The 12,669-nt window shown below is 37.2% G+C and overlaps 1 protein-coding gene across 1 annotated transcript in view; it reads right to left on the minus strand.

Moving 5' to 3' along the window:
* Positions 1-381: 381 nt before the first annotated feature.
* CA13 (carbonic anhydrase 13) overlaps positions 382-12,669 on the minus strand; it is a 32,120-nt gene continuing 19,832 nt past the window's right edge. The window contains exons 5-7 of the mRNA XM_076005184.1: positions 11,510-11,572; positions 10,207-10,362; positions 382-1,071 (exon numbers count right to left, since the gene is read on the minus strand). Coding sequence (XP_075861299.1) covers positions 952-1,071; positions 10,207-10,362; positions 11,510-11,572 — 339 coding nt within the window. The 3' untranslated portion in view covers positions 382-951. The remainder of the gene's footprint in view (positions 1,072-10,206; positions 10,363-11,509; positions 11,573-12,669) is intronic.

A 12,669-nucleotide genomic window follows, 5' to 3' on the forward strand; every position in this document is an offset into this window, starting at 1 on the left:
GTATATTCATATGAGATTCAAGTGATTTTTTTTTTTTTTCCACCAAATGACAGAACAATGACCCACACAGGATTACTTCCTTCTCTGCTGCCAAAACACGGGGCAAAAATAGGCAACCTGTTCACCATGCTTGAGGGCAGCTCTGCCTACAGTAAAACTACGTAATCTGTTAGTTTCAAACTACGTCAAGGCCATAAACTGGTATGCAATGTGTCTTGTCAATTATTAGCCAGTTAATTGTTAACATTACTGAGTGAATATGATATATGGTGTAATTCACTACAGTGTAAATTGACACTTATATCCTGAGGAATTCCTCACCAAAACTGTATGGGTTATTTTTGATCTGTGGAGTAGACACATTAAGTAGCTACATCCCCTTCTCAATAACGCTCATATTGTTCATTTTATTAAAAGTGTCGTCCAATGAGGATCCGTAACATAATCATCACAAACATTCACTTTAAAAGGAAATACTATCTCCTTCTTATGAATTGAAATAATAACAAAACATTAAGCAGGATCACTTGTTTCAAAAAAGTTATCACAATCCTATAATTTGGGAAATAAATTTAGGTTTTTCACCTAACACCACTCAGAGCTGTGACTAAATTCAGTCTCTATGGCAAGGCAAACATTTTGATACATTGTGAGGTTTACAATGCTGCCCATCTTTTCACACAGGTGGAAGTACACATATTTCATGAGTTTGGATAAATGTCAAAAAACATTCACTGCTTGAATATCCATGAATGCGAATCTGAGACAAAGGAGTGATGTTAGTTTCATTAAAGAGACCTGGTTTTCTTTGTAGCACTGAAGCTGATAGTAAAACGGTACCCGTAAATTCGAATTCTAGGGAAAAAACTATTAGCAGGGGTTTTTGTCTTTTGTTTTTTGTTTTGTTGGCTCTCCACAGTCATGTTTGGGGTGGTCCACTGGTGACAACTTTTAACGGAAAGAGGCTCTCACTTTGCGGCCCTTCAGGGGCTGCGGTGGACGGTGATTGCTCAACAAAAAAGCCGCTGTTTCCCCCTCCGCTGTACACAAGAGACTGCGAAATTTGGCCAGCTGTCAAAGAAAAGAAAAGAGTTAGTGTCAACTAACTTACACCAATGTTAATGAATTACCCTGGATAAAAAAAATTCAGAAACATAGTTTTGTGTCTATAACCAGGAACTAAAAATATTGCAATGAAAATTTTCTGGTAAGGGTCACACATAATAAAGCAACTATTTGCTAAATTCTCATCACTGTACAAATACCTATAGGTTCCAAAATTAAGTATATAAGCATTCTTCATTTGAAGATCAAAGTAATTAAGAGGAAACATCGAAAATGTAGTTTAAACAGTAAACACCTAGAAATCAAAGGTTGTTTTTCAATCTAAACACATACACACACACACACACACATACACACACCCCTACACCTGACATGTATTATTACAAAAATGAGCTCAACTATACATGCTTTGAAACCAGATATATCTCTGCATGTCAATAAATATCCATCGACATCACTATTTAATTGCTAAAAAGTTTTCTCTTATATGTAAGTTTTGTAAATTTTTAACAGTTCCTTGGTGGTTTAACATTACTTGTTAAGATTTAGGTCAGGTCTACAGTAGTAAAATGAAGATCAAAAAAGAACCTGAATAATTCCATCTTCTCAAAAATTTCATCCAAAAATATATCATCAATTAATACCAGTACGTTTTTTATGTTTTTGTTTTGTTTTCATGAGGACAAATTGTTATTAGGAATGAGAACCTCCATTCCTTAAACTTTGTTAATCATCTAATCCGAAAGTCAAGCAAATTCAGACTAAGACACAACATTTGGGTTTCCATCATCATCATTTACCTGAGGCCTAAAATATTTCCTGTACAGTACTAACCAAAATGGGAGGCAGAGGAGAGAGAGGTCTTTATAATAAACAGGTAACAGTTTATAACCAGCTTTACAGAAATAGGACTATCCATCATATACAAGCAACCATGTATTTCCACAAGTAATATTTTGAGATGTCTTTTAAAATAAGAGTACAGATATGGGAAGGAGGAGACGAGTGTTTACAACTTACCATTACTTACGTTTCATTAGACCAGATCATTATGGCTCAAACCAGATGAGACTAAGAGAACTTCTGGTGAAGAGGCTAATAAAACCTAAGCTCTGGAACATAGGGAAGACACCCTGCCTTGTGCAGATCATGATAATCCAGTTCTGTCTGGAGCAGCCATTCCAGGTGGCTGTGTGGGAATCTTGAGTCCTGAATCAGAGTGCTGGTTTACAGGTCTCAACTAGCACAGTTTGCCTCTCCAGTGATACTACTGATTCCTCTCAAGACTTGGGCTTTACTTGCCATCCACACCTGCCTCAGGCCCCACTTAATCCCTCTGGAAACTGATCGTGGCTCCCTGCCTCTGCAGCACTTTGGCTTCACCAGTCTAGAACTGCATGTGACTTTAGATCTTTCTCTGCCCAGCGTGCTCATTTGGGTGAGAGTCCCTAACCCTGTCCTGATGTCTCATCAAGCCCCTTCCCTTTATGACTCTGGGTCTTCCAATCATTTGGCCCAGCTTGGTAGACCCCGCACCTGCCAGTACCTACACAGGTGTCTCTTGGATCTTGTGTCCCCTACCACTGTACTGGCCTTGAAATGTACATTCCTGGCTGGCCCCCACCAGTCTTACCCCCTCATGCAGTTCCAGGTTTTGTCCAGGCAGAAAACCTGCCCCTCTGTCACTAAGGCTAACTCAGCAGCTACAGGTTCCCGGCAGAAGTATGCCCAGTTCAGCTTTGAGGCTGAGGTAGGTATGACCTGTTTTGCTGGTTTCCTTGGCTCTAATGCTAAAATTTTAATTTCCTTGTGTAGTCACCTCAGTCAGCTGAAGTACTCTTTTACAACAGTTCTGTAAACAGCTTTATGTCACCCTCATACTCAAACATCTTTAATAGTACTCCACATCTGCCAAAGTTGAGTAATAATAAAAATAAGCTCTATCTAATGGAACATGAAGGGCTAGACACTGTGCTGAGTGCTTTAGATTACATCATCAGAATTTAATCCCCCAAATAACCGTATCAATAATATACAATTATCCCATGTGTAAGATGGGAAACTTGAGGGATACCTAGGAAGTTTCAATAAATAAGCTATCTGGCCAATAAACAATGCACTAACCACTGAACATACTGCATCTCTAACTTGTTTTCTGTTATTCCCATATCCTCCTAATTTCTTTTTATTTACTTTTTATTATTGAAGCAGTCAAACATACACAAAGGTAGAAAGAGCTGTGTAATAAACCACCATGAATCCATCATCTAGCTTCAGCAATCATCAACGCACAGCCAATTTTTCATCCATATGCCCACCCAAGCTCTCTCTCCACTTCTCATCTTGCCCAGACTAGATTTTTAAGTAAATTTGAAGCATCATATCATTTCAGTGTAAACATTTCAAAATATATCTCTAAAAATATATCACATTTCTAACAATTTAATATGTACCCCAACAAAATTGTTATTGTGGCTTCCAGTCTTCTCAACTACCCTAGTCCAACTAATCTTCCTAGATTGATCTATTACTTCCCCACACTGGTCTTACTCTTAGCCAGTTCTGTGAGCAGTGTCAGAGCATCTGAATGAAAATACTTTGGGTTAATTCGTAAAAATTCAGATTCCTGGACCCTACCATAGACCTCTGAATCAGAATTTCTAGTAAGACCCAAATATCTACATTTTGATAAGCTTCTCCAGGTGGTTCTTGGACACACTAAAGTTTGAGTACCACAGGTACAAAGTTGCCCACATATTTTCTGCATTTCCCTTTCTTGCCCTTATTTATGCTGTTCCTTCTTGAAATTCCTTCTTTTCCATTGCTACTCCAACCAGTTGCCACCTTTTAACTTTTAACCATCCCAGTGGTTGTTTTCCATGAAGTCTTTCCTCATTTCATCAGTGAAAAATAGTCTCTCCTCTTCTGAATTTCTGTTATACTTTGTTTTCCTCTTATGGTACCAAGAACAGTCCATTGCGTATGGATTTTACACATTCATTTTATCCCCTCTATTGGATTACAAACTTTCAGGGCCAGGGTCATTTTTTATATATCTTTGTATCTCTTGCATTGTGCCTTGCAAATAATTGGCAATTAGTAAACAATTGTAGAATTGACTTGTACAGTCCTCTACAATTTAGAACTTCAATTTCAAATTTAATGATATAGAGCTTTACATATTAAGTTGAAATTAACATCGAAGTAAGCAAATTCTTTCTTCATCTCATACATAGTCTAGAGATGCAGATAAAGGAAATCATTCTTAGAACATTAATTATAATTAATTATTCCTATGGTTTGGATATGGTTTGTCTGGCCCCACCAAGTCTCATGTTGAAATTTGATCCTAATGTTGAAGGTGGATCCCTCATGACTGGCTTGTTGTTATTTTCCCAGGATTGAGTAAGTTCTTTCACTCAACTCCTGCAAGAATTGAGTTTTTAAAAGAGCCTGGCACCTCCCCCTCTCCTCTCTTGCCTCCTCTCTCTCCATGTGATCTTCACATTCTGGCTCCCCTTCCTCTTCCTGAGTGGAATCTTCCTGAGCCCCCTATAAGAAGCAGATGCTGGCACCATGCTTTTTGTACAGTCTGCAGAACCAAAAGCCAAATAAACCTCTCTTCTTTATAAATTACCCAGTCTCTTGTATTCCTTTATAGCGACACAAATGGACTACAACAATTACAAAACACAAAATTCTGATATAAAAAAAGACAATTGTGTTTTGCTTCTAGGAATGTCAGATTAAGATCCTGCGATCTCCCTGTAGAAAGCAACTGTAAACCCAGACATACTACAAAAAGCAACTAGTTACAGCTACTGAAAAGTGAACAGAAGCAGAGGGACTCAGGTGGAGAGTTCGTACTCATTTGAAGGAGGAGAGATGGGACCTCTACAAGTGAGTTCCTATCTCTCCAGCTTTTAGCCTGGAGCTGACTGCGGTCTACAAGGTGCACACAGCTGCAACAGGGCACATTTTTCTTGCAAAGGAAGAGTCAGAGAGGGAATCTCCAAATTCTCTACCCAAATCTGACACATGAACCATGCATGCATGGAAAAGACTCCAAGAAGACCACCTGAACTGAGACCAGAGCTTTGATACAAGAAACTGAATTTAAAATTCAAGCCCAGTCAAGAAAATTACCTGCTAAAACAAAAGAAACAATACTCATCAGAGAAAAATAACACAATCCAGGATTTAATGTTCACATCATCTAGAATACAATAAAAAATTATTCAACATATAGAGAATCAAGAAAATAGAGTACATTCTCAATGAAAGGAAAATCAACAGAATCCAACCTAAGATGAACTAAGTGCTGGAACTTACAAGAATTTTAAAGTGGCTATTATAACTACCTGAGGGTTATATGAAGTCAAACAAAGCATCTTTTTAATGCATGGGAAATTTCAGCAGAGTAATGAATCTCAGCAGAGAAATAAAAATAATAAAAAAAGAACCAAATAGAATTTTAGAACTAAAAAAGTCATTTCTAAAATAAAAAATTCACTGGATGGACTTAACCAAATTGACATGACAGAAGAAAAAGCAGATGAATCTGAATACACATCAACAAAAATTATCCACGGTGAAGAGCAGAGATTAAAAACAAGTTTTTTAAAAAGTAGAGCCTCAGAGACCTGTTGGATAATATTGACAGGTCTATTGTATGTGTGACTGGAATACCAAAAGAAGAGAAAGGGATACACCATACACAAAAAATTAACACAAAAGTAATCAAAGACTTAAAATGTAAGAGCTAAATCTATTACTTAAAGTAGGAAAAAGACCTCATTGTGACGTATTGTTAAAGAATTCTTAAACAGTACACCAAAAACACAAACTTCAAAATATTAATTGGTAAAATATATTTCATTAAGATTAAGAACTTTTGTTTTTTAAAAGACATAGTTAAACAGCAGCAACAACAAAAACATACACTGAGAGAAAACTTTTACAAATCATGTATCTGAGAAAGAGCTGTTATCCAGACTACGTAAAGAACGCTTGCAACCCAATAGTGAAAAGACAAACAACCCAATTAATGAAGGGGGAAATGATTTGAACAGATACTTCACAGAAGATGATACATGCACAGCCAGTGAGCATATGAAAAATGTTCACCAGCATAGTCATAAGATGAAAATCAAATTAAAACCACACATACCCACTAGAATAGCTCGTTAGAAAAACTGACAATACCAAACGCTGGCAGGAATATACAGTAACTAGAAACCATATACATTGCTGATGGGAATGCAAGATGGTACAGCCACTTTAGAATATAATAGTGCAGTGCCTTATAAAATCAAACAAGCATGACCTAGTAATTCCAGTCCTACTTATTGACCCAAGACATATGAAAATGTGTCCACACAAAAGTGTCTGTCAATTACTCCTAATATCCAAATAAGGATAGCTATTATTTATAATAGCCAAAAACTAAAAGCAACTCAAATGTTCATCAATTGCTCAATAAAAAAATTTTTAATGTGATATATTCATATCATGGAATATTACTGAGTAATAAAAATAAATGAAATGGGCAAATCTTAAAAACATTATGCTAAGTAAAAGAAATCAAACATGAAAATCTATGTACTATATGATACATTTAAATAAGATTCTAGAAAAGGCAAAATTCTGGTGACAGTATGTCAGTGGTTGCTCAGGGCTATGGTGGGGAAGGGGAAGGAACGCAAAAGTACACAAGAGAACTTTTTTGGCTAAGGGATCTATTCCGTATCTTGATTACGGTGGTTGTTACATGGTTATATACAATCACCAAAATCAGCAAATGAACATTTAAAATTTGTGAGTTTTACTGTATGCAAATTACATCATAATAAACAAAAAAGAGGATTTTTCTAAAAGGAGAATTGAATCAATGCCAAGCATTTTGCTTATTGAATTTCAGCAGCTGAGTAAGTCAACTTAGATGACTTAAGATAATCCAAAGAGACTTGGCAAGAAAAGTCAGCTTTCAAAAGAAAATGACAGATCTGTTCTCAAAAGTATCAGAAAGCAAAGGCTGGGCATGGTTGCTCACATTGCTTAATCCCAGCACTTTGGGAGGTAGAAGTGGGAGGATTGTTTAAGACCAGCCTGGACAACATAGTGAGCTCCCTTCTCTACAAAAAGTAGAAAAATTAGCCAGGTATGGTGGCGCATGCCTGTAGTCCCAGCTACTCAGAAAGCTGAGGCAAAAAGATCATTTGAGCCCAGGAGTTTGAGGTTCAGTGAGCTATGATGATGCCACTGCACTCTAGCCTGCGTGACAGAGCGAGACCCTGTCTCAAAAAAACAAAACAAAACAACAACAACAACAAACCCAGAAGTATCAGAAAGCAGTTTATCTACCTGCTCAATGGCATGGCACTTAAATCAAGAATTTAGTCCTCAGTAAGTGACCTTGAGGAAGAAAAATGGATTTGAATCAAGAAAAAGAAAATGAAAACATCTGATTTGCCCCTTGGGTCAAACAGTGTCTTGGCAAGAAATAGCAGTAGAAGACCCTAGAAAAATATTTGGCTCTTACTCATTAAAAAGAGGATTTATTCTTCACAGCTAGTGACATTATATGATGGAATGGGAAAGTGAATAAAAACATTTGTTTCTAAGTGACTAAAAGAGCTGCCAAAATTCAGATTAAAAATTATGTTTTGGAAAGTAACTCTTTAAATTAGTGGTGTATGAAAAAAATTCTCATTTTACTATACATGAAAGAGCTAAGCAACTGAATAATTTTATCAACCTGCTTGTGTTTTGGATTTTTTAGATAAACTTTTTATTTTAGAATAATTTTAGATTTATAAAATTATTGCAAAGATACTACAAATACTTCCCATATACCCCACACTCAGTTTCCATTATTAGTAACATCTTCTATTAGTATGGTACTTTTTCCATGATTAATGAACCAATACTAATATTTTATCATTAACTAAAGTCCTTCCTTTATTCAGATTTCCTTGTTTTTACCTAATGTCTTTTTCTGTCCCAGGATACTATCCAGGAAACAATATTACATTAAGTGGTCCTATTGCCTTAGGCATTTTTTGATTGTGACAGTTTCTCACACTTACCTTGTTTTAAATGACCTTACAGTTTTGATGACCTTGACAGTAATGATTAGGTATTTTGTAGAATGTCCCTCAATTGAGCTCTGTCAGATGTTTTTCTCATGGTTAGATTAGGATCAGATTTTTAAAATATCTTTGGCTTAACATTTAAAACCACCATAATATCAATTATAATAACTTGAATTATTACCCAAATAACTTCCTCAATCTTGCTAAAAATTAAAATGACTGAAAGTTTTCTTGCTACAGTAGATTTAAGTGAATGCTTCAATGTGAATTAACAATCACACTATAGCTCGAAAAACCCAGCTATTATTTTATAATACTCTACTGCCTAAAAGACACATTAAAAATATTAATTCATTGAGCCTCAAATAAGATAAAGTAGCAAATCCATAGCTAGGCAGTATAATTCCTAAATTTGCAGGAAGTTATTTTTAATAAAATTAACTTTATTCTTTTTAAGGAACTGAAGTATATATTTTGATATATTCTCTTCCAAATCACCAACAGATTGAAAACAAAAAAAACTAAACAAAATAAAAAGTTATTTTCCAAGTGCCTTTAAGGAATAAAGATATCCTTGAAATATGAGGGAAAACATGATCCCTTTATTATTTTCTGCCTTGAGGTTATAATTTACTAATTCTTAATATTAACCCATTTAAATTTATCAAAGAGTAAACAGCTTAGCGTGTGAAGAGGAGAAAAATGAACTCTCTTAATAAGGCTATTGAATCAGTGGTAGGTCATTTTTGTCATAAGATGATGGAAAAAATTCACAGGGGTTTTCATGTCAGTCAAGCTCTGGATTTCTAGCTAGGATTTTTATAAAATGTTTTAATAAAATAAGCATCAGGTTATTATTTGTTTTTAATCCTAAAGACAAGGTCAATGAGGAGAAACACCCAACAGAAAGTTGGATGAGAAACACCCAACAGAAAGCTACCCAGGGGGAAAGGTAGCTTGAAATGAACGGTCTCGGTAAAGGCGAACCAGATCTAGTCCGATGCGGGTGGGGTGGGGGGAGGGGACAGCTAGACAGGTGGGCAAGCCCAGAATAGGGCTAATTTATAAACTGGAAAAATTACTAGACTATGTTCATGCTAAGGTACTGCAACACCTGATTCAAAAAGGACAACAAAAAGAAAAACACAACAAAACAAAATCCACTAAGAAGCACAACATCCTGGAACACACAGCATCCACCTGTCAGATTGGGCAGCCACATGGTTCAGAGCTCCAAGCAGAGTTTCTGGGTGTTAAAGACAGGATATCCTGATCTACCAGACTTTTTGCCTACCATGGAGCTCAACATGCACTTAACAGAAAAATGAGTGAGTAAAAGTCTCCATAAGAAGAACACGGGTAGCTACCCCACAGCCTCTCAGCAAATGCTTAAAAACCCCTCAGGCAGCTGCACAAAAGTGTTGTCAACAAAACCACAAGATCAACAACTTCTCCTCTTCCTCCCCACTCCTTCCTCCCTGTCTCCTTCTCCCTCTCCTCCTCCTTCTTCTTTAATTGTAGTGAGAACACTTAACATAAGACCTACTCTTTTAACAAATTTTTAAGTGCACAATGTGACCTCTTCTTCAATTTAGCAGGCAATTTCACGTTTCTCAGGGCGCTGCACCTATAACTGTTCTCGGGGTTCACTTTGAAATCCGTGGGAGAAACTGGTGCAGGGACTGAGGTCAGACAGGAGAATGACGCCTTCTTTGAGTAGCCTCTCTCTTGATTTCCTTGTTTGTATCCCAGACTGTTTATATCCCAGACCAAACAAAAGAAAACAAAAGCAAAGCATGCTTAAAATGATGCTTCACTTTCATCAGTGTCACCGTGTACATTACGTTTCTAAAAAGTGGGAAAGAAATAATCTAAAATCATAGAAAGTCAAATAAGAAAGGGACATAAAACCCATCTAATTAATGAAGGGAAAACACAGGCTTCAAAATATGGAGAAATGAAGAGCAGAGCTTAAAAAGAAAGAAAGACTCAGCTCAGTTTACTCTCAGTGAATCAGGATCAACTTGGAAGAGGAGAGGTTATATACCTGTTGAGAGCTGATGTTTATAGGTTGTTTTAAAATAATCCATGTGACACTCTCGAGAAGAGGTGGAACTGTAAGAGAACCAGGGTATGTCCAGTAGTCCCAGGATGGTGGAAGCAGAGACAATGGGTCAAAATTTGTGAATCGAGTTTGTTTACCCTGGGGGAACAAAGAGAGTTCCTGCACATTACAATGGGGATAGCTTTTCACAGCCTCAAAACACACACAACCAATAAAATAATATGGAATTATTTAGTATCCTCCTTTAGTATCTAAAAAAAGCAGCTTTCTTTTTTTTTTTTTTCTATATATTTTTAGTTGGCCAATTAATTTTTCTCTATTTTTTTTTAGTAGAGACGGGGGTCTCACTCTTGCTCAGGCTGGTCTTGACTCCTGACCTTGAGGGATCCTCTCGCCTTGGCCTCCCAGAGTGCTAGGATGACAGGCGTGAGCCTCGGTGTCAGGCCCCCTTGTCATTTTAGATCCTCTCCGGGCCCAGAGCCCTCACACAGGCTGTTCTCTCTGTCCCAAATGTCCCTTGCTCCCTCTCTACTTCACTTGCTGAATTCCTACTTATCCTTTTTTTTTTTTTTTTTTTTTGAGACAGAGTCTCGCTTTGTTGCCCAGGCTAGAGTGAGTGCCGTGGCGTCAGCCTAGCTCACAGCAACCTCAAACTCCTGGCTCAAGCAATCCTCCTGCCTCAGCCTCCCAAGTAGCTGGGACTACAGGCATTCGCCACCATGCCCGGCTAATTTTTTGTATATATATTAGTTGGCCAATTAATTTCCTTCTATTTTATAGTAGAGACGGGGTCTCGCTCTTGCTCAGGCTGGTTTCGAACTCCTGACCTTGAGCAATCCGCCCGCCTCGGCCTCCCAGAGAGCTAGGATTACAGGCGTGAGCCACCGCGCCCGGCCTAAAAGCAGCTTTCTTGATCTTAAAAATTTTAGACAAAGTAGCACATCATACAGATTTATTTAAGAAGCAAGAGATTTGTTTAAATATAAGTGGTCTTTATAACATATTACGATTAAGGGCTTATTCTATAATACAACAATACCAGAAAATAATTAGGCATAAATAGATTTATTAGTGATTATTTTAAATAATTTAAGGCCCTTTCATAATTTTCAAAAGATGAATGGTAATATGTCACATCTGCTTTTTTGGTCAAGTATGTTGCAACTTGCTTTAAAACAGGCAGCATATGCTATGTCTAAGGTCTAAGCCTCAAAAAGAAAGATAACAGAGTTCAGGGGAGAACAAGGAAATATGTTAATCATTAGCAAATAGTAATTCATTTTACCTTTTCTTTAATGGAATCCAAAATGTCAGTAATCTTTTGCAGTTGGGAATTATGTTCACCAATCTAAAAATGTGAAATTTCAAAAGAAATGGTGACTGTAACAGATCAAGTCCAAATCACTCCATTTCGGCCACTATTTTTAAGTTATTTTTTTAAAAAACCTAAGCCAGCACAGAACATACAGTGATTGTTCTATAACAAAGCTTCTCTTTCACCTGCTGGCCTTATCACACCAGAAGAATCTGAGCAACAAGATAATATTACAAGGTTTCTGTACTGAACTTTCGGGTTGGTTCTAAAACTAGTAGTAATAGCTTCACATGTTTTCCAGTTTTAAGATACAGGTTAACTTGAGAGAAACTCTGATTGGGAAACTCTAATGAAATATCTGCACAATTAAGCCAGATGTGGTATTCAGACCCTATATCCAAACTGACCATGATGGCAACAAACTATTAGATGAAAACATCTCCTACTTGCTGCCTAAAGTGATTTGAGGCACCTTTAGGGGTGTTCTGAATCTACCTGAAGGTTTTAAACCCTTCAGGATTAAGGTGTAGTCTCTTGCCACACCTAGAAACAGCTGCCACCATACAAACTTGGTGGCCAAGAACTGCTGCCATCTATGGCTCTCTCACATGCTCCCCTAACCTCAGCCCCACAAGTTACCACCTCACATGCAGATATGTGGTGTGGCAACGGTGCACACCCTACAAGAATGTGGTGGCAGTGGGAGTTGAGAGGCCCAACCCGTCCCCAGGTATGATGACAATACTTGCCTGACCACATGCAAATAGTAGACAAGGGAGACTACAACAAAATTTTTTTAACACATTGACTGCCACACACAAAAAAAAATCAGAAACTTTTCCTTGGGGCCAGTGTTCATATTATGAAAATAGAATAAAAACTTCAAGTGTAATTTAAAGAATAATATAAATAGAAAAAATGAAATTTATTCTTGGCCGGGCGCGGTGGCTCACGCCTGTAATCCTAGCACTCTGGGAGGCCCAGGTGGGTGGATCGCTCAAGGTCAGGAGTTTGAAACCAGCCTGAGCAAGAGCGAGACTATAAATAGAAAAAATCTCTTTTTCCTGTTCTGTATGTTTATGAAAAAGAAAAAAAAATGAAATTTATTGACTTCTATACATTTAATACAA

Source organism: Microcebus murinus, chromosome 7 (assembly GCF_040939455.1).
Source record: "Microcebus murinus isolate Inina chromosome 7, M.murinus_Inina_mat1.0, whole genome shotgun sequence".
NCBI classification, from domain to species: Eukaryota; Metazoa; Chordata; class Mammalia; order Primates; family Cheirogaleidae; genus Microcebus; species Microcebus murinus.